At 35.7% G+C, this 23,435-nt stretch overlaps 1 protein-coding gene across 1 annotated transcript in view; it reads right to left on the minus strand.

The window, feature by feature from the left end:
- Positions 1–2,063: 2,063 nt before the first annotated feature.
- Positions 2,064–23,435, minus strand: part of LOC115875348 — a 45,484-nt gene continuing 24,112 nt past the window's right edge. Inside the window, exons 2-4 of the mRNA XM_030890770.1 lie at positions 14,791–14,906; positions 14,612–14,730; positions 2,064–2,314 (exon numbers count right to left, since the gene is read on the minus strand). Of these exons, the coding sequence (XP_030746630.1) occupies positions 2,064–2,314; positions 14,612–14,730; positions 14,791–14,906 (486 nt within the window). The remainder of the gene's footprint in view (positions 2,315–14,611; positions 14,731–14,790; positions 14,907–23,435) is intronic.

Consider the following 23,435-nt stretch of genomic DNA (forward strand, 5'->3'; position numbering starts at 1 on the left):
AATGCTTTCATGTCCATATACATCACACATATAAGATTGCATATACGGGATAGGTAATGGTGGTAAACTTACTTATTATATTAAATAACATAAAATGAGAATATAAAGAAAATTGTAACCAAAAAAATTAATAAGCAATAAAAGAACAAAAATCCCAGACATTCAGCGTAAATTTAATTAAATGATATGTAGTACTTTAACTTAAATTGAAACAGAAAGACAGTCAAAGCTGGAGTGGGTCTACTACCATTGTAAGCTGAATAGGCCTCTAAAGCTAATGGGATTGATCTCGGGATTGACGGACGAAGCTATGTGTAGGTTCGGCCAATCTGAAGAAGAAACGGCAGAACACGTTTTATGTCGGTGCGACAGCCTGGCAAATGTGAGGTTCTCGGTAATAGGCAATGCGAGCTACATGGAGAATTCGATCTCCAATTAGCTAGACTTTGTGAAAATGCTAGGACTGAATAATGTAACCTAAGGATCAGAAGAGGACAACAATATATATGAGAGGGTCGCAGTGGCAGTGGATCACGCCGATGGTTACCTCTAGGAATCTAATGTAATCTCTACTTAAATATTAGCACTACCCCTCCGACTCAATACCTCATAAGCGTAACAAAATTTGATTTTATTTTCAAACTTCAAAAAAGAGCAGTTCGATATTTATTGGGACTGAACAGTAGAACTCACTGCCAGAATTTCTTTAAAAATTTCCAAATACTGACTCTTCCTTCTTTATTCATTTTTGAATCCGTTTGTTTAATCCGGAAGCACATATTTGCTATTCCCGTAAGGCCATCTTACCACTATCCACTTAGGAATGCGGAGCACGATCTTAATCTGCCAACCCCGAGTTCAGAACTAGTTAAAGGCTCAATACTGTACAATGCCAAAAAATGTACAATCATCTGCCTTTGAATATCAAGTCGCTTTCATTCTTTCCCGCATTTCCCAAAGCTCTGAAATCATACTCACTGGAGGGAATCTTATATGCGATAAACGACATTTTTGTTGATGTTTAATCATGCACAATTTTGAATTTTGAAATTTTGATCATCTCACACACGTCGAGTATTTATTGTTTTATAACTCTTAAAATTATATCCATATACAATTTTCCTGTTGTAAAACTTTATTAATACGCCTTTTGTGTGTTCTGCAATGTCCATGTATGTTCTATTTGTAATTTTAATGACTTAAATTTTTTTGAATTGTATGATTTGTATTGTATATTTTTTATTATTTGTATATTTTTTTTTGCTGTTGTTTATTTTGTAAATGCTGTGTCGATGAAGCTATTTTGGCTTTTGCACAATAAAGTGTCATTTATTATTTATTTATTTATTATCTTTGTATAATTAGCAATTTTTTAATTTTGCTAACGTAATTTTTAGTAAATGTTGAGACAATGATGATTGTCATTCCCCAGCCGTCTTTGACGCTGTTTTTTTCGGTCATACGGTATAATATGGTGATAATAAATTAATAATAATTTTTAATAAACTAAATCATTTCTAAAAAGAGTTACCAAACATACCGTAGAAGGTATAATATGGTATTATTTATACCGTGTATGATAGTATAATCAGAAAGGCTCCGGGGTCATTGTTCTCAACCCAAAAGCGGCAGTATCGTCAGTAGGTCAGTAGTTCATAACAACAGCCTACTCATCGATTGTCTATTATATTTTAGATTCCCACATAAAGACGTTTTTTTTATATAGCTCGTGAAAAGCGATGCTTTTTCACGCGATGCTGCCGCTTTAGGGTCAGTTCGCTATATGCACCGTCGAAAAACGACCCATAGGGATATCCCGAATCATCGACCCATAAAAATATCGATATAATATATGTATCAACGATATTTAATTTTGATTAGTTTGAAATTGTGAATGACTAGATCATACTTTCACCTTAATCCTAATCGACTTTAATCCTACTACTAACATTAGCCCTAGTACTATATTAAGGTCCTAAGAAATATATATTAGCCTAAAATGATGGTTGACATGAGTTAAAAAAAAAACAGGTGCCACATTTCTTAGGTAGACATTAAAGACATCATATTCGTAGCATTAAAATCTTTTCCACTTTCCCTGAAAAATAGCCCCCTTTGCTCTTCCCATCTGCTACAGATAAAAAGTGTAGTAGTGTATGTTTGGCGTCATCTTCTTCACTACAGTACAGGCACACAGCGGTCTCTGATCTTGGATATTTGTGCAGATATTTATTGAAACAGCCATGTCCAGATAGAGCCTGGGTAACGTAGTAGTCTACATCGCCATTACACTGACTAATCCATACCTCTAAATCTGGAATCAAAAAATCAGTCCATCGAGCTTTGGTGCTTGAGTATCATTTTTCTTGCCATTTGACTATTAAGTTTTTCCTGGTCTACTATTATCTACTCCTGTATACTACTCGCTTCTTTCTATAATTTAAAGTTCCATAAGCGGTATCCGAGTAGAACTCCGTCTGTAGATATCATGGTTCTGTATGCGCTTATTACCCTGATATAACTGTTCTTGAAAGCTGCTTAGTTTGACCATAAGCCAATAGCTACCATAAACCATGCTGGAGACCTATAGAGGACTTGAACCACATTAGAATATAATTTTCGTTTTGAAGATCTTGAGCCTCCTATATTTGGCATCAGACTAGGTAAAGGTTGATTGTCACTATACTTTCCATATCAGCTCCCTTCCGTTTCCATTCCTTTTACATAAAATATTATATCATGTGAATGAATAGGATAATGCACACTATCCGTTCTGTTTCTTTTCCGTTCCATATCCTTTCCTTCCATACATTTTTGGCGGACAGACTGAAGCGTATCGGAAACAGCGTTGTCAAATTCTTAATTTGTACCAGCTTTGTTAAAAATTTGCTGATATTTATTTATTCCTTCACCTCTTAATTAAATCAATTACCTTTTTCAAAAGATACACATTTTTAAAATAAAACTTTCGTAATGATATAACTGTACAATAAAAAGTATGGAACTGATACGGAACGGAAGCTTACGTATAGCTTTCATACAATAAAAAATACGGAACGGATATGGAATGGATATGAAATGGAAACGGAAGGTATAGTGAGAATCAATCTTAATGCTCTCAGAGTTTTTTCTGCTTTAAGAATACCAGCCGATATATGTTCAGCAAATGTTAGTTTCGTGTCCATCCATACTCCAAGATATTTCAGAGCATTGCTTAAGTTGACGGATACACCTTCTAGACTGAAGTTAATTGGTCCCATATTTCGTTTTCTGGTCAAAAGCACAGCTTCTGTTTTTTTTTCTGGAGCTATAGGCAGATATATAGGCTATAGCTATAGGCAGATATACATATAGTATAATTGCCATCCAATTTGGTAGGCACTATAGTGCATTATTTATTACATCCATCAGTATTTGTTCATTTTTTGCCATACCAGTAACTGTCGTTGTCTATCTACTATATTTATAGCGTAAGTCACCTACCATCATCTTTGTCTTATTACTTATTAAAATACAGGCCACCAATTTAGAATGACAAAGCCAGTGTGTAATTATCGATATTTTTCTTCAAATGGACATCCCTAACGATGTGTTAAATGCGTTTCGGAACCGACGGCGAAGATGATGGACCATTGTTTCGGGTAACTGTTGTTCTTAATGGAAAAATTCTCCTTATTATTTTTCTTAATATGAATTGCGTTTTTGGGGTGAAAGTTTCAACGGTTCGGAACGAAATGAGCTCAACGTAAAGAGAAAAAACAAATTATTGGTTTAATTATAATACTATCTTTATTCATTTTTTGAGTCTAAAAAGTTAAATGTATTTTTTGGCGACTTAACTAAAATACTAAACACATTAAAAAGTAAAGGAAAGGTATATTCCATTAATTTATTACATCTATATAAATTATAATATAAACAAAAATATTGACTTAAAAACGGATGAATTTATTTATCTTATATGAAAAAATATCTTATCTTATGTGAATAAAATGAATAAAAGTCCATTTTCTGTGGAATTTATAAATGAACTAAGGATATACGTAAGACCGATGACAATACTACTCCTTGCGGCATCATCAGCCTTTGTCCATTACTGAGCTTAAGCCTCCCCATTTGTTTCCACATATGTCGCTCTTGAGCTGCTTTGAGAATCCAGTTTGTTCCTCAAATTGCTCTGATGTCTTAGTCTCACACCCAGCGTTGAACGGTCCATCGATCTCTGACAAACTCGAGTTATTTCAGCACTTTTCTGTGTGTCTCTAAATCGTAGGTTGTTATTGGCAATTTACATGTTTCCTAAACTTTTTTTGAATTGTGGTGAAATCTTTATTTATTTATTAGAATATACTACAGATTCTCGAAAGCTATCCAAGATGTCCTTATCCTTCTCTTGATCTATACAGTTTAATTTTCGTTTCCGAAAATTATGTATTCTCGAACTATTTCTATCTGGTATCAATATCAATTGGGGAATGTTTCCCTTTACGTGTCTGTCTGTAGTTGTTATTAGTTTTGGTTTGTCCACATTCTTGATTAATCCTACCATTTTGGAAGCTTCATTTAATTGCCAGAGCATGATTCGTTCATGATTATCCGCAAATTTAAAGTTGTAAAAAATAAATACTTTTGCCCTTCCATTTCAGCCGATTGAAGATAAAAGATAACTGATTGGGATTATATATTAATCTTAGTTTTCGGAAGCTTTCATGTCTTTGTTAATTTTGTAGATGCAGTTGCACCACGTGCTATTTGCTATACCTATTATTTTATTAATTTTATTATTTCAGCTGCCTGAATGTCTAATATCATCAGATATCATCAGATCTAGTACATTTTAACTTTATAATGAGTTTAAATATCATTTATGATTTATATCAAAACAAAGTGCCAAAAAAAGAAGTTTTTCTGTTTCTACAAGAACGAATTTAAGCGTTATACAGACCCCCGAACTCCCTATATATCACCAAAAATGGGCCTAAGTAACGAATGTCGGTAATGTGAGGATGCAGCGGAACTAACTGTTTTTTTGTGTGATCGACACAATTCTGTAAGAGGCTTTCACACCTTGAAATGGTACATTGATCGACCAGTCAGGGAGGGAGGGAATTCACCCAAAACCACCACATGCCTCATCAGCAATTTTGGTTTACGTGATATTATATACTCCTTCACAAGAGATCTAAGCAAGTCGAAGTAACGAGATGGCACTAGCCTAAACGACTCAAGTTCATACATACCTGTTTGCTAGCTTGGGATCATAACTTTTGCCAGCAATAATTAAATGGTCATCTGCATACTGCTTATCTATGTTACTTACATCTCTAGAATATTGGTCATTCTTAGCGATGACTTAGCTGTTATGATCACTTTGATACAGTTATTGTAAATTTACCCAAACGATGGGCCATACATTATGGCTATTACCCGCTTCATTTTTTTGAAGGAAAATCGAAAACACAGCCATCTTCCGTCGTGTCGATCTGCGGAGCGAGAGGTACTAAGTTCGAGCCCCAGACAGTACGGTCGCTTTATTTATTTAAATAAAAATATTTATTTATCTAAACAGAGCGCCCAGCGAGGCGCCACCTTAAGGAAGGCAATGGCAAATCTCACTTTGAGTATATTTGCCTTATACAGTCTCTCAAAAAGTGCCTTTCGTATTCGGCGATAAACTGTAGGTCCCGTGTACTGGTGTGTGTAAATACTGATGATATACATCACAAGTACATGCGAGATGTAGTCGACGCTCTGTATAGAGTATGGCACTGTAAGAAGAGGAAGCTACCTTCCACAAGTATTTCCAATCATTGGCTATTTTACGCCACTGCACTACGCTAGTTTGCACTATCTACGCGATGGTGATCACTATTGATTGCTAAGAATGACCCTTCACGTTGAAGAGATTATTTTTATCGTATAACTTATAACATCGTGATAATCGTCAACAATCCTCAGCAAAAACAGAAAAGTCAAAAATCGGCTTTTTGCCGATGAAGTATTCAATATACCTAATAATGTATTTTGAAAAGTATAGTGATACGATTGTAGATTGTAGATTGTACACTCCACTAACTGGATTAGACCCGTTATATTTCCCAAGTTGAAACCAAATTAAAGCAAAACTCAATAACCTGGAAGAGACCATAAACTCCAACGGTCTAAAACACTCAAAAAATTTTCTCAAGACTTTCGACCGAGAAAAATCAAAGATTTTCCTTGATTCAGTAGACTGAAGCTAAGAAAGAACGGTGAATGGAGATTCTGTGGGGAAAATGGTGAAACACTGGAACATCTCATCACTGAGTGCACGGAGATGACAACTGTTCCTGCCGTAAACTTTTGTACACCTGATATCAGAGATGGAGGACTAACCTCTGTAAAGTCCTCTAAGGCTTTTGTCAAAACCCTGAGACTGTGTGATGAGTTATAACTCGTTATAACACAAGAAAGGGGGACACAAAAAATCTATAAGGTGCGGTGATTAATTTCCCCCCTCCCATACAATCTACAATCTAGTGATACGATGCACACTTCTCTATCTTCTATCTCTCGTAAATGTAAAAGGGTTTGAATAGTGTGATATCTCTATCATCAACTGTAAATTGTTAGAGATTAGTAGGGAAATAATAGGAGGCAAAATAAACCCTACTGGAAATTCTTGACAAAGACGGTTTTATCTCATTTACAATCAATTTTATTAGGAGGCTAAAGATAATTATGCAACGATAAGGAATTAAAAATCTCAAGAATAAGAGTATCTTGCTTTGAGGAAATGAAAATTGATGTTGTCACCTTTTCACCTCCAAAGCACTGTCGTAGATTCTCTGGTAGCTTTGAGGATGTACGTCTTCTAGGGAAGAATTTTCAAAGGATCCAATGAGGCTTATGCGCCCTAGTCTTTTCGAACTACTCTCCCACCGAGGAAGACATGTTATAGTTACTCTAGCTAAGACTAATATCGCAATATTGTTCTCATAAAGATATTATATTAGATTGAGATAACGATAAGATTCTCCCATCATATATCTCTGTCGGGAACAAGTCCATCTTTTTAAGTCGGGGGGTCATTGATCCCTGGACATGACGCTAACTAACCCGGTAGCGCCGGCACTGGGCGTTTGGTCAGTCCGCGAGCGATTAACGGCGTTTCGAGGCTCGTCCGCATCGTCACATCGTCAAGCCGCTTTCACTGTCGAAGGTGGATGATCGAGGAGTCGCGAATTTGGACCGAACGGCCACCTGGACGGGTACCACTAGGTCGCCTGGCCACTGTACGACCTAGCCGCAACCACGGACGCTCTCAATCGGTACCAACTGTACTTCGGAGAAGCACACGGAGATGTCGATGATGGATGGAGGATATAATTGCTTTTTGGTTCGGATTTTTTTTTATTTGTATAGTAATAATATTTTAAAAACTTATCTTTTTATGAGTTGGATTTAGTATATTTTTTTAGGAATGACATTTTTAACTTTTAATATTTTACATAGGGCTTACTATTCCTTTCGACAGTTAGTGATGATCAAATGCAAAACCAATACCAATATTCGGTTGGTATTGGCCATGGTCTTGCAGTCTAATAGTAGTTTTGGTCTGTCTTGCAGGGTCCAGTCTAGGTCTTAGTTTTGACCTTGCTGCAAGACTCCTGCAAGTTTCTTGGTCTTGGTATTGCGAAAGTCTTTTACTGGTCGGTCTTGGTCTTGTCGAATGTAGAATTTAATCACCACGACCTTACAGATCTATTTTGCCTCCTTTCTCGAGTTATAACGAGTTATAACCCTTCATGCAGTCTCAGGGCTTTGACAAAAGTCAGCATCTGAGACGGTTTTACATAGGTTAGTTCTCCATGTCCGATATTAGTCGTACCAAAGTTCATGGCACGAATGCTGGTCGTCTCGGCGCACTCATCAGTGATAAGTTTTGGGTTTTCCCCGTTTTCCTCACAGAATCTGCATTCGCCGTTGTGTATGAGCTTCAATCTACTGAGGTGTTCATTGAGGAGATAGGGTCCTGTTTTGGTGTTGATCTTGCAGATAAAATGCTAGTCTTGGTCTTGGTCTTGCTGTTTGTACAAAACCAAGACCAAAACCAGTCTCGCTATTTGTGCGCAAAACCAAAACCAGTCTCACTATCGACAGTATATTGCAAGTAGGTACTATTTTTTTAAAAAATGGCGACCGAGTTTTTCTGTGTTGATTTACCGTACCGTATGATCGTCGTCGAGTTGGCTTGGAAATGACGCGATCAATGACATTCCCCATAGAATTTTACATATAAAATGACAATGATCTTCATTTCATAGCCATTGCTGACGCCGTTTTTTTTTTCGATCATACGATACATAATTTGTGTAAATAAAGATACATTTTGTGTTTCTAAAAAATGCCAAAATTACCCTTAATTTTTTTCAAAATTTGGAATAACATTCTATGAAATATAATTAATTTACAGGGTATATGAAATTCTAATATTTATTATTTATTCTTAATAAAATTTCTAAATGCCAAATAAATTGTTTTTAAAAGTTAATTAAAACAAAAAAAAATTAACTGATTCATTGAATATTAATAGTAACAAAAACGGGCAAAAATAGAACAAAAACCGATTAGAAAGGTACTTTTAAAATTAAAGCCGAGAAACCGTTTATTCAACTCTGATATAATTTGACTGATAGGCATCAATATCCAAAATTAGCCTTACAAAAAGAAGGCGGGTATTCAGTTGCCTTTCTTCCGTTATGTTGAGAGAAAGAATGAGACTTGAAGTTTGAATACTCATAGACAAAAAACTATTTAAAATGTTTTTTGGGCGTCGGCTAATATCGAAATGTTAGAATAAATAAGTGCACCGTTTTATTTATACAATATGATCGAAAAATACGTCAGCGATGGCTATAGGAATTGAAGATCGTTGTCATTTTATATGTAAAACTAGTGCGTTCCCGCGACTTCGTTCGCGTCGAATTAATCATTTGTAATGGTGATGATGCAACGGAAAATGGAAAGGTCCATGTTGGGAGTTACACTCAGAGATAAAATACCCAATCATACAATACGAAATCGAACAGTAGTAAGAGATGCGGTGATATCTGTCTTACATCTTAAAATTGGGCAGGACATGTGGCTAGGATGACAGATGGACGGTGGACAAAGAGACTTGTGGAATGGAGACCGAGACACGAGGCCTATAGAAGCAGAGGACGACCTCTAGTCGATGGACAGATGCCATTAAGAGGGTGGCTGGAAACTGGATTCAAGTGGCACAAAATAGAAGGAAATGGCTAGAGTTAAGGGAGGCTTTTGTTCAGCAGTGGACGGTATAAGCTAAATGATGATGATGAATGGTGATGATTGATGATAAAGCAAAGCAAGAATTTCCATTAACATATAAACTGGATAAAATGTTCTCACATTTATCTCAGCATGAGAAAAAACAATATGGCGATATTATTATATAACTTGGTAATATTTGAGGGGTAGTTTCATCTCGTTGGAATTTGACTTTTGAAAAATCCGTTTGCCAAAAAATAAGCTTTTAACACCCTGTATGAGTTTTAAAAAATTTCAAAATATGTAAAAAACAAAATAAATTATGCGTCTCCAAGCGTTTTCCCGAAAAGACTAACCGTTTTTTAAATAACAAATATTGTAATATTTGAGGGACGTTTCACCCTCTTGGAATTTGAGATTCGAGAAACCCCTCCTTATCGAACCTCTACACCCCACAGTGAATCCGTTTGCCAAAAATCAGCTTTAAATGTCAAGCAGTTTAAGCAGAATTGTGATTACTCAATGGTCATTTTTATGAAACACCTTGTATAAATTTTTAAAAAAATCTTAAAATATGTAAAACAACAAAATAAAATAAACGTGTTTAATAGTTTTTCTGAAAAAAACTCACCGTTTTTTAAATAACAAATATTGTAATATTTGAGGGGTGGTTTCACCCCTTAGAATTCGAGTTTCGAAAAATCCCTTCTTATCGAACCTCTACACCTAAAGTTAATCCGTTTTCCAAAAATCAGCTTTTTCGTCAAGCGCTTTAAGCAGGATCGTGATTAATCAATGACCAGATTTTTCGAAACAGCCTCTATACATTTTTAAAAAATCTTAAAATATGCAAAATAACAAAATAAAATATATGTACGTGTTTTGAGTTTTTCCGAAAAACTCACTAGTTTTTAAATAAAAAATATTCTAATATTTGAGGCGTGGTTTCACCCCTTTAGAATTAGAGTTTCGAAAAATCCCTTCTGATCGAACCTCTACACCCTAAAGTCAATCCGTTTTTCAAAATCAGCTTTTTACGTCAAGCGCTTTAAGCAGGATCGTTATTAATCAATGACCAGATTTTTTGAAACACCCTGTATACATTTTTAAAAAATCTTAAAATATATAAAGAAACAAAATAAAATATACGTGTTTAAGCTTTTTTTGGAAACTTGACGGTTTTTTAAATAAAAAATATTGTAATATTTGAGGGGTGGTTTCACCCCCTTGGAACTGGAATTTCGAAAAATCCCTTCTTATCGAACCTCTACACCCTAAAGTCAATCCGTTTTCTAAAAATCAGCTTTTTACGTCAAGCGCTTTAAGCAATGACCAGATTTTTTGAAACACCCTGTATACATTTTTAAAAAATCTTAAAATATAAAGATAAGATAAAGAAACAAAATAAAATATACGTGTTTAAGCTTTTTTTTGGAAACTTGACGGTTTTTTAAATAAAAAATACTGTAATATTTGAGGGGTGGTTTCACCCCCTTGGAACTGGAATTTCGAAAAATCCCTTCTTATCGAACCTCTATACCTAGCAACCTGTATACCAAAACTGAGCTTCTTACGTTGAGTGGTTTGAGCAGGATCGTGATTAATCTGTGAGTCACTTAAGGATTTTATATATTAGTATAGATTACCTATAAGGGAAATATCATTGTTCGTGATTTCCAAACCAACTGAACTTTTTTCAAAAATCTCCGGAAGTGTTCAGATTTTTTAAACTTTTAAGGTGCTATTTTTGATCAAAATGAGCAACTATGGTTCTATTTATCTCTTCTAGTTTGCGAGATCCCAATGATGAGATTCGAATTTGGGACACCCTGTATAGGTTGGGAGTGTAATGTAATGAAAATGAGAACCACCTTTTTGGACCTTCTCTCACCTCATGACCATTTTTGCCCGCTATTTGTAGTTCGGCAACGACTACTGTTATTCAGTCGACGAGCGCCCTGTTTTTGTAAGACGGGCATTGCTCCTACACTGACCTATACTGGTAATTAACTGTTGCATAACCACAAAAACTCTACCAAATTATTTCGTATGCCTGATCGGGTCCGATATTTACCGGTATATTTTACATTCTCTACGGGGATTTTTGATCCCCAGTTATTTCCAGGAATTTCTTCAACTTTTTCGTTTTTCTATAAATGTTAAAACCATAAGCTGACTTAATTTAACCTTTAAAAGTTACAAGCGTATATCTAATTAGTAATAATAATAAAGATTATTTCAGTTGGGGTCGGAACCTTTGGTGTTACAACACCAAAATAAAACACTAATTCACCACAATACACTAGAATGTAGAATGTTTAGGAGGGGGGTTAATCACCGTGACCTTACAGATCTATTGTGTGTTCCACTTTTCTTGAGTTATAACGAGTTATAACTCATCATACAGTCCAAGGGCTTTGACAAAAGCCGGTATCTGAGATGGCTCCAGTGGCGGATACAGAGGGGGGCCATGGGGCCCGGCCCCTCCCCTCAAAATTTGTAATTTGGGTTAAATATTCGGCTTTTGGGTTAAAAATGGCACCCTAAAATGCATATTCTACATTACTTTTTATTTGGCCCCCCCCTAAAATAAATTCCTGTATCTGCCCCTGGATGGCTCCAAAGAAGCCAGCTCTCCATCTCTGGCATCAGGCGTACCAAAGTTTATGGCAGGAACGGTTGTCGCCTCGGCGGACTCAGCGATGAGGTGTTCTGGTATTTCCCCATTTTCCCCACAGAATCTGCATTCATTGTTGTTTCTCAGCTTCAATCTACTGAGGTGTTCGTTGAGGAGACGAACAATTGGACAACGTCGGGGTGTCCTGTTAGAGACCCCGTGACACTCCGAAGATTGTTCTTACTTAAAACAAGGAAATACTTTGATTTTTCTCGGTCGTAAAATTCTGAGAAATTTTTTCGACTGTCTTAGACCGTTGGAGGATTCTCATTCTAGATTACGGATGGAGTATTCCAGGTTCTTCTGCTTTAAGTTCCGCTTTAAGTTGGTTTCCACTTGGAAAGCAGAAAGGTTCAGTAAGTGGAGTGTTCGCTTCTTTTCTAGCTAGATCGTTTCCTTTTTCATTGCCTTCTATCCCTCGGTGAGCGGGCACCTAGAGTAGGAGTACTTTATTTTCTTTGCCTAATTTGTTCAGCTTCTTTAAGTATTCTTTGACCAAGTTCAAATTGATGGTTACTAAGTTGATCGCTTTTAGTGCTGCTTGACTAATACACTAAACACTTTACTTTTGCACCGAACTTGCGTTTCACTAGTCATGTTAGCATCATGAGCAGATGATCAAATTTGTTAGTCTTAATCATTTGCTGGTGATGTAATCATGTTTAGCGAAACACGCGTTCGGTGCAAAAGTGAAGTGTTTTGGTGTATTGTGGTGAATGAGTAGTTTATTTTATATACAATAAATATTATTTACATCGTGAAGTTTTGGTGTTATATTGCTATAATTTGGATGTTACATTTACTATTTAAATCAGAGCAATCAAAACTCTTTGGTGCAACTTCTTATCGACTGAAGTGTCGCTTGCCGGTAGCGGCTAACGCTTGACGTTTAATATAATCATTTTTCATTTAATGAATAATAAAATTTCGGTATTTTTCATTTTTTTTTCTCTCATTTATAGGTTAAATGCTAACTAAAATTCAAAATTTGAAGTTATAATTTTGATGATCGGTGAGTGTCTCACTGGCGAAAATAAAGATCTTTGACTAGCGATAATTTCGACATTTAAAGCAGTCAAAATTTAAAAAAAATGGGAATCACTAAAAAAATTGAAACCAAAACAATAAATAGTATATTGATTTATTAAGAGTAAAAATGACACTATTCGCGGCGAGGCTATGTACTTTTTACTTTTGACCTTCCGACATACAGCCGAGGCACATAAAGTCATTTTTACTCCGAATAGAACATGCTATTTTTTTCAAACGCCATATATAAGTTCTTAAACAATTTCAAACGTTCGAAATAATATACTTACTATAAAAAGATTTATAAGTCATACATTGGGGGGGGGGGGTCAGTTTAATAATTTAAAATATATTATATTTTCGTACTTTTTTGCTTAGGTGTAAAAGTGCTTTACTTCACCTTTACTTTTATGCCTAGGCGTTAAAATGACTTTTTTATATTATATCAATCACGTCCCAAAAATTAATACTTTTGTGACGTTTGAAAAAAAGTCATTATTGCCATTTTGTGACGACCGGATAGTTAGTTGTCAGTTTTCAAGCAACGGCTAGACGCTGGACTTTTAATAACCATTATTTTTCATTTGAAAGAAATTTGACTAGTGATAAATCATAAACTATAAGGTATAATTATTAGATATATCGCAATTATTGTTGGTTTTCATATTATAATAATAAACGAGATGAAATTGTTAATTTATTTCTCATTGTAATGGATAACTAATAAGATGTTGACCGTCTGGAGCTTTACACGCTTCTTGGTTTCTGGCATTTTAAACTGATGTGATATATCACATTAAATACGATATAATTTAGCCTAATTAAAATGTATTCACAGTGGGTAACTTTAGTGACCCATATCGTCATATATGGTCGATTTTATGTACAAGAATACTATCTGCTGTAATCAACTCGAAAAAGACTTCACGACACAAATACAATATACATACATCTACGTTACAGACAGACGGTACGGATTTGCATAAGAAAAGTGTTTACAACACGCGAACTTACAAACAAGGCAATTGGGAGTACGAGATCCGCTCGATAAATCACTGACTCGGACCTAGTTTGACAGCTGTCAGCTGACGTTATCTGTTCTCTGCTCGTGTAACATAAACAGGAAAAATGTGGGTTCCGTATGCATATACGACTGCTAATTGGGTATTAAGTAGCGACTTTTAGGTACTGTTAAATGCCGGAGCGATAATCTATCAACAGTAATTTGGTAGCGGTGTTATGTTTTGAAATTGGTAATATTAAAACTCAATACGAGTATACTCACGTTCTTTTGTAAATAGTTCTTTATTAGTAGTTTCAGTTTTTGAAACATTTAATAATCAAAACATGTTACAAGTAACTGTGACAATTTTGCGCCATGTCACATCATATTAGGTATTATGCAAATGAGAACTGATAATTTTGTCAGATTAAGATGATAAGTCTATGAAAATTATAGAGGCATCTGGTGTGACCAGTACAATGGGGAGACTGTAGGGTGTAATTCTGAAAAACGAGAATTGAATTGGAATGCCAAGAACCGGAGGAACAAAGTAGTTTTTGCGCAGGAACTAACGCAACTCACTACAGGAACTAACGTTTACAAATACAAATATACTTCGTTTTTCTTACCTCCCCTATAATTCCTATTTCTGTTATCCAAATTTGATGGTTTATTAGCATACTGCTCCTTATTTTCGCTAGGTGCATAGTGACTCAACATTCTATGACCCACTGGATTCAAATAAGCACTAAAAATATATTTTATCTAAAATAATAATCTAAAACAATAGTCACAACAATTAACTGACCTTTGCGTAGCTGGTGCCATTCCAATTTGAGACCTCCAATCCCTATTGGCTTGCGGATTTAAATCTTCAGGTTTGAGCACTCTAGGAGGATCCTTGGCACCTTTTAACTTTCTTGCCTGGAAAATGAATCCTTTGCTGTACTTTGGATTCCTGAACCTAACACAAACTACTTGATTTTCATATAGTGTAGGCAGACCTTTCACTGGGGATGTTAAGGACGTTCTAGAAATATATTAGTCACTTTTCTACGGTGTTAACCACTGCCGCACAAGCTGCGTGAGTGCTGCTAGAGTCGGTGTACTAAAAGAAGAATGTGGGATCTGGATATGGCGGAATATGGGAGTTTGACTCCAAAAATAAGGAGGGCTCTAAGAGATATAGAGGTATATATCTGCTCGGGAGGTAAACCGTTAAAAGCTACAAAAAAAGCCTACAACACTTACTTACTTACTGTCATTACTCTCTGACGAGTATTTGACACGCATCAGAAGATGGTTCCGCAAAGCGTTTTCTTTTATGAGCTTTTCTGTGACTGAAAGCCCGATACGTGATGTTATCTCTCTTCCGCACTCCGGACAATCAAAAATCTCATTACTTTATTGTCTCTTTACTTTTTGGTTGTCGTTGTTAACTGAGTTTACAATTCTCCTCCACTGCGTTCAATTATGCGCTGCTTCTTCCCACTGATTCTGCAATCTTATCCTGTTTAAGTTTTCATGGAAAATAACTTTATACATTTGAGTTGTCCACCCGGTTTCCTCTTACCGTCTACAAGCTCACCGTAAAGAAGAGCTTTCGATAGACTTTCGGTAGGTTTTCGTGCATTCTGCATACGTGACTAGCCCATCTTAGGCGGGATTTAGTAATCATGACTTCAGCGGTCTCACAGCTAGCTTTTTCGAGGGCCAATACGTTTGAGATATGGTGGTGACCATTTGATTCTTAACAGTTGTCTAAGATGTCTCTGTTATAAATTATATATATATAAATTATTCTGTGTGCCGGGCCACAGCGGCATCCAAGGCAATGAAAAAGCCGATGAGCTAGCTAGGCAGGGATCATCGGCATCCTATCTTGGTCCAGAGCCAGTACTGGGAATACCCAAACGTATGGCCCGTAGTGCACTAAAACTCTGGATCAAGGAAAAGCACAATGTCCACTGGAGAAACAGACAGGGGCACAGGCACAGCAAGGCTTTTATCCAAGGACCTAGCTCTAAAACCGCAAAAGAACTGCTAATGCTTAGCAGGAATAAAGTGCGGATTACAACAGGCCTCTTGACAGGACACATGGCTGTCAAGTGTTATCTGAACAAGCTCAACCTGTATCAAGGAAGTCTTTGCTGCAGACTCTGCGATAAAGATCCTGAAACAGCGGAGCACATAATATGTCATTGCGAGGCTCTGGATCGCAAGCGACACTCTTTATTTGGGAAAGCTAGGCTAGAACCGGAGGAACTATGCTCCCATCCTATCAAGGACCTGCATAAGCTAGTGCAGGGCACAGGGATAGGAGAATGGGTGCAGATATAGAAGGGGGACAAACACAATAGGCCTCACAGGTCGCAGTGTTTCCGGCAGAGGACGGCCCCTTGTTATGGAAAAAAAGGTGTCACTGTTGCAACTTGTTTAATGCGCTCATGTGCCGGCGATACAGCACCCAGGTTTCGTTTCCATATAACATGGTGGGGATTATTATTGCTGGATACAATGCAAGTTTCGATTTTGTGCTCAAGTCATGATTGTAGAAAACCTGGTTTTTTAATTTCTTGAATTCTCTTGAGGCGCTGTTAATTCTGTGCTGAATTTCAGAGTCGATATTGGCCTTTTCCGAAATCAAACTGCCAAGGTAATTGAATTCCGCTACATATTCCAAAATTTCTTCTCCGATTTTTATAGCATAGCATAGTTATGATTTTCCGGGGGAGTGTACATGATTTTAGTTTTATATCGATATTCAGCTTAATCCCCAAAACCTCGTATGCCCAGGTATATGTTCAGCATTTCTGTGCTGTGACGTTGCAACTAGAGGGCCAAATCAAGTCTAAAATCCAACAGGTATTACACCGGAAGAAAAATTGTCTGGTATGGACATGTAATGAGAGCTAGGGAAGACCGATGGTCAAAAAGAGCCATAGAATATGCTCCCAAAAATCGAAAAAATGAAAAAGACATGGTCTATTAGATAAGATGAATGACAATACAGAGACTGTAGAACCTCCGCTGTATAGTAGTAGTAGTGATAGAGCTACTGAGAAAATGACTAATGATAAATTAGATACCGTTCTCTGTATATCTGGTCGGCAGAGTGTGGGAAACTGAAAGCATATAGGTCCCATTAGAATCCATGGACATTTTTCTCCGGGAGAAGCATTTAGTCTAAGCCACATCTAATCTAAAATAGTTTGACAATGTTGACATAGAGAGCCAACCTTATTTAGAGGTAAGTAAGTAGCCATGGGGTCTTCTGTAAATCGACAATCGACCACAGTAGAATGGAATTAATCCAGCTGTACATGTTGCATGTTTTACTGATTAGAGCAATCGCTTTTTTATTTCTTGAATGGTTAGCCGATAATTTTTTTCCATGATTTTCCTCATATGAGCGAAAACAGAATGAAGATCATAATCTATACTAATATATAAAATCCGTAAGTGACTGACATACTGATTAATCACGATCCTGCTCAAACCACTCAACGTAAGAAGCTCAATTTTGGCATACAGGTTGATTCTAGGGTGTAGAGGTTCGATAAGAAGGGATTTTTCGAAATTCCAGTTCCAAGAGGGTGAAACCACCCCTCAAATAATACAATATTTTTATTTAAAAACGGTCAAGTTTCCGAAAAACGCTTAAACACGTATATTTAATTTTGTTTTTTTACATATTTTAAGATTTTTTAAAAATGTATACAGGGTGTTTCGAAAAATCTGGTCATTGATTAATCACGATCCTGCTTAAAGCGCTTGACGTAAAAAGCTGATTTTTGGAAAACAGATTGACTTTAGGGTGTAGGGGTTCGACAAAAAGGGATTTTTCGAAATTCCAGTTCCAAGAGGGTGAAACCACCCCTCAAATAATACAATATTTTTTATTTAAAAAACGGTCAAGTTTCTGAAAAAACGCTTAAACACGTATATTTAATTTTGTTTTTTTACATATTTTAAGATTTTTTAAAAATGTATACAGGGTGTTTCGAAAAATCTGGTCATTGATTAATCACGTTCCTGCTTAAAGCGCTTGACGTAAAAAGCTGATTTTTGGAAAACAGATTGACTTTAGGGTGTAGAGGTTCGACAAGAAGGGATTTTTTCGAAACTCGAATTCTAAGGGGGTGAAACTATCCCTCAAATATTAAAATATTTTTTATTTAAAAACCGGTGAGTTTTTCGTAAAAACTCTTAAACACGTATATTTTGTTTTGTTGTTTTACATATTTTAAGATTTTTTATAAATTTATACAGGGTGTTTCATAAAATATGACCATTGAGTAATCACGATTCTGCTTAAACTGCTTGACGTTTAAAGCTGGCTTTGCTAAAATTTTTGGCAAACGGATTGACTGTGGGGTGTAGAGGTTCGATAAGGAGGGGTTTCTCGAATCTAAAATCCAAGAGGGTGAAAACGCCCCTCAAATATTACAATATTTGTTATATAAAAAACGGTTAGTCTTTCGGGAAAACGCTTGGACAAGCATAATTTATTTTGTTTTTTTACATATTTTGAATTTTTTAAAAAATCATACAGGGTGTTCCAAAAAGTTGGGTAATTTCTTAACCACGATTGTGCTTAAACTGCTTGACGTAAAAAGCTTATTTTTGGCAAACGGATTTTTCGAATGTCAAATTCCAACGAGATGAAACTACCTCTCAAATATTACCAAGTTATATAATAATATCGCCATATTGTTTTTTCTCATGCTGACATAAATGTGAGAAAATTTTATCCAGTTTGTATGTTAATGGAAATGCTTGCTTTGCTTTATCATCACCATTACAAATGATTAATTCGACGCGAACGAAGTCGCTGGTACACCCTAGTTTGATATAAAAGGAAATACAGTAAATCCGTCCATGATATTTAAGAATGAAATCAAATTTCAAGGAAAATACTATGATGATGTGCATACACATATCAGTTTACTTGCAACTTATTGATTAATATAATTATTATGCTAATAATGTAACTCATTCAGCTTAACTAGTTTTCTAATTACTACAAAAAATTGTGTGAAAAATATCGAATGCAAGTTCTTGGAAAAATTCAACGGAATCCAAGAATGTTTGCATTAGTTTTATTTATGTAATCCAAACAAAACATTAAAATGTGTGTCACTGCATACGAGTGTACGGTTCATTGAACTTTGCCGACGACCAAACTCAAATGCCAAAAATATACAGCAGAACAACTTTCCAAAATTAAAATCGCAATAATTTACGTTTATTGGTTTCTCGGCGAGTTGTAAAAATAAGGGTAATTATTTTTTATCGGCAGAAGTGTCTGCTATGTAAATATTGCTTTAAATTTATTATTATTAAACAATTTTTGAACAGTTACCCGAAGCGAGTTTTTTAGTTAATGGTTGGCAGGTGACGATGAGTGGAGCAGATCATTTTTTGTATTACTTTTGGGCTTTTGTATTATTGTACGTGAGAAAAGTAAAGTGGCGTTTCTTACAGTAAGAACTTACCGATATAATGGTAAGTTATCTTTTTACTGCTTTTACATTTTTATATATATATATATATTGTGTATTCTATTTTTTTAATATGATTGAATGAAAAATTCTAATATATTTAGACTATACATCTTTTGCACATTATCTCGTCTCGTTCACCAGACCTAGTAGATGGAGTGATAGTATTAGGTGTATAGAGTCGAAGACGCAGAAGTTGCAAAGTTTACGATGGACTTATGGTCTGTCAATTTACTCTATTTGAGAGCTAAGCGGCCCTTTCGAAGATGCCGGAGAGTTCAATTCTAATGTTTATTTGGAAAGAAAATTTTATAAGGGCTATATTTCTTATCAAAATGCCGCAGTACCTTGAAAAGAACAAATGCATGAAGGACAATTACATTGTGGATATACAGGGTCCGGCAAAAGCGAGTCGGGCATCTGTAGCTCCTAGAATAAAAAAATTGGGAATTTTGTTTAAGTGCAAACCTAAAATATGTACTAGAATGTATTTCAGGAAAATATTTTAACTTCTATAGGGTGGCTCAAAAAAGTGTGAGTGGATCGGGATGATTTTTTTTAAAACGGAACCCCCTCTATATTATTTCATATTATTGCCTGTATATTATTTTGGCTTCCTTTTAGATCACTTTACATAATCCTATAGAGAAATATATTTACTCATAATAATAAGATTTGAGTATACAGGGTGTCCCAGGTCGAGCGTGCCATTAGAAGTTTCTAGAAAACTACAATATCTAGATCGGAGATTTTTTGCACATACTTGTTTCACAACGAGTTCTATCGATTAAAAATATTTTTAATATGGCGCCACTTCCGGAAATACCGAAAGTTGACAGCAACTTTCTTTATTAAATGGGTGCCTCTATTTTTTATTACATGCTTAAATTCTATGTAAAATTCTGTGAATTTTGATTTTAAACACTCTATTGCTAACATTTACCGTTTTTTAGAAAAAAAATATTTAAAATTTTTGGACGAAAAAAACTGCCTGTCAAAAATATGTGTATAGCCTAAACGTCAAATTTAGTGATTGCTACAGCCACTGTGCGGTGCGATAAAGAGAAGACATGTGGCTATCTATTTCAAAAATTAAATTGTTCGAATGTCATATAATAATGGCTGCAACTGTGATGGAATTGAGCGATTAAAGAATTATCATAAATCATCTTTTTCAAATTGAAACCCACTATTTTTATTTCGCTAGTAAAAAGGCTTTTTAATTAGTTAGTTTTTGACTATACACGCTATACAATATACATGTTCCTATACGTAAAATAAATCGTTTTTAAGTTATTTAAGATTTAGTTTTAAAGCTTATATTTTTCTTGATTTTAACCAGTAGCCTATGACTTTAAACGTCAAGTAAGTGATGTAAATCGATAGATCTGGCCCTGCGATATTGTGACACTTTGTTCAGATCAATCATCATTTCCAAACCAGCTGTTTTTTTTTCGATCATACGGTATATTATTAATAATACCAACTATTAGATATCACTAAAGAGCGAAAATACCAGGTATATTTTTATAAATACACTTTTTATACTCTTCAGGGGGGGGGGCAATAGTAAGAGCCATATGAGATAATACTGCGTGTATCTGCGAAACCATTAAAAATTTTGAAATACTTCTTAAATTTATATTTTTTTTTATTTTTATAAAAATATTACAATTTATTTTTTCTATGTAACAATTTTAGTTTACATTTTTGATTATTTTTTTTTTGACTTTGAGAAACGAAGCTGTTATTTTTGACGTCGGTCGCACGCCTCTGTTTCAAACAGAAAAAATATATCAATCGCACAGTGTTTACATCTTTGGCTTGGAGAGGAAAGGGGAGCAAGAGGGTTCGACGACCCTACCACTCTTCACCTAAATCCGGGGTTCCGGTCAACGATCGATGGTTGTCTTAAAAGTTTAAACTACATACATACGTGCTGACCAGTCAATCCATCTGCACCAATATACAGGGTGTACATAGATAAGTGCGAAAAAATCCATGAGGTAATTGCTTGTTCAAAAATAACGGCGCATTGGACGCGCGGAACTGACGTTTCTCTTTTTCTATGAAGTTGATATTAGCTAACTTATTGTAGATTGAACCAAAATAACAGTATATTATATTTTATTGTCAATTTGAAAAAAACGCTTAACTACTCTAAATGTGAAATATCACATTTTGCACTTTACTAGATTATATGTCTATACTACTATTTTTAGCATATAGATTTATTGATTAGTTGGCCAAGATCCAATAGATAAAACTAAAAGCCAAGCTCAGACTTGCATGTCTGTGTATTCTTGTATTTATCACGTTCATTGTCTTTATTTAATTTAACTTACGTACCGTTTCGATCTGATGATTGTTTTTAGTCAAAATAGAGAGAAAAATTTTAGTCAAAAAAAAAGAAAGATATTGAGTCAAAATGCTTTCTAAATTGACTGTTAAATTACAGTTTAGGGTTGGAACCTTTGGTGTAACAACAGCAAAATAAAACACTAGTTCACCGCAATACACCAAAACACTTTACTTTTGCACTGGACGCGCGTTTCGCTAGCCATGTTAGCATCATCAGCAGATGGTTAAAGTACTAGAATTTACCAGAGTACTAGCACTAAACTAGAGTTTTAATCATTTACTGATGATGCTAACATGGTTAGCGAAACGCGCGTCCAGTACGATTTGCAAGAATCTTGAGTAAGACTAAGACTAAGGCCCGTATTTATAGTCGAGTCTCAAAACGCGACTCCAGTCACGAGATACAAAAGACCGACAAAAATAACAGGCTTACTAACAGGCTTACGTTTCTTCGCCCGTATACACGCGCCTAGTAAACCTGCTATTTTTTTCGGTCTTTTCGGAGACTCGATTTCGAGACGCGACTATAAATACGGGCCTAAGACCAAGACTACTTATTAGGACAAGACTAGTATTACGTAGTGCACTAAAACTCTGGATCAGGGAAAAGCAGATTGTCCACTGGAGAAATAGACAGGGGCACAAGCACAGCAAAGCCTTTATCCAAGGACCTAGCTCTAAAACCGCAAAAGAACTGCTAATGCTTAGGTAGTAAAGTGCGGATTATAACAGGCCTACAGGATACATGGCTGTCAAATTTTACCTGAACAAGCTCAACCTGTATCAAGGAAGTCTTTGCTGCAGCCTCTGCGATAAAGATCCTGAAACAGCGGAGCACATAATATGTCACTGCGTCTATGCGAGGCTCTGGATCGTAAGCGACACTTTTTCTTTGGGAAAACTAGGTTAGAACTGGAGGAACTATGCTCCCATCCTATCAAGGTCCTGCATAAGTTAGTGCAGGGTACAGGGATAGGAGAATGGGTGCAGATATGGAAAGGGGACAAACACAATAGGCCTCACAGGTCGCAGTGTTTCCGGCAAAGGACGGCACTTTGTTATTGAAAAAAGAGTACTTATTAACTGCAAGGACAAGGGAGTCTTGGTCTTGCACTAGCTCATCACTCATTTGACATCCATATCCTGTTTCGTCCACAATATTCCTATTTTGGTTTATCTAATTATTAGATGAGCAAAAATGGTTTATATTAGGTTCTAACATATCTTATCTAAATTTATCTTTTTAGCGAAACTCTAAAAGCGAATTTTTTAAGAATATTAAAAACACTTCGTAAATTTTTTCGCACTTCTTTACACTCTGTATATAAAACAACACGCATTCGTGGCCTAGAATGACTTTGGTTCACGTATCACACGGATAAGCGAGCCTACTACCGAAAATCAATTTCGCTACGCACCAATCGATTTTGGCCATTTTGGACGTACACGTTGAGGCCATGTAGCGGTACGGAATTGTGTAACAGTGGGCCACAGATTGCCCTCAAACCGCTATTGGTCGGCCAGTTTGAAGATGTAGTTTAAACGAACGATGTGCTGTTAGTTGGTAATGTATATTAAGTTGAGAGGA

The sequence above is a fragment of the Sitophilus oryzae genome, unplaced genomic scaffold, assembly GCF_002938485.1.
Source record: "Sitophilus oryzae breed Bouriz unplaced genomic scaffold, Soryzae_2.0 scaffold_1375_pilon_pilon, whole genome shotgun sequence".
Lineage (NCBI taxonomy): Eukaryota > Metazoa > Arthropoda > Insecta > Coleoptera > Curculionidae > Sitophilus > Sitophilus oryzae.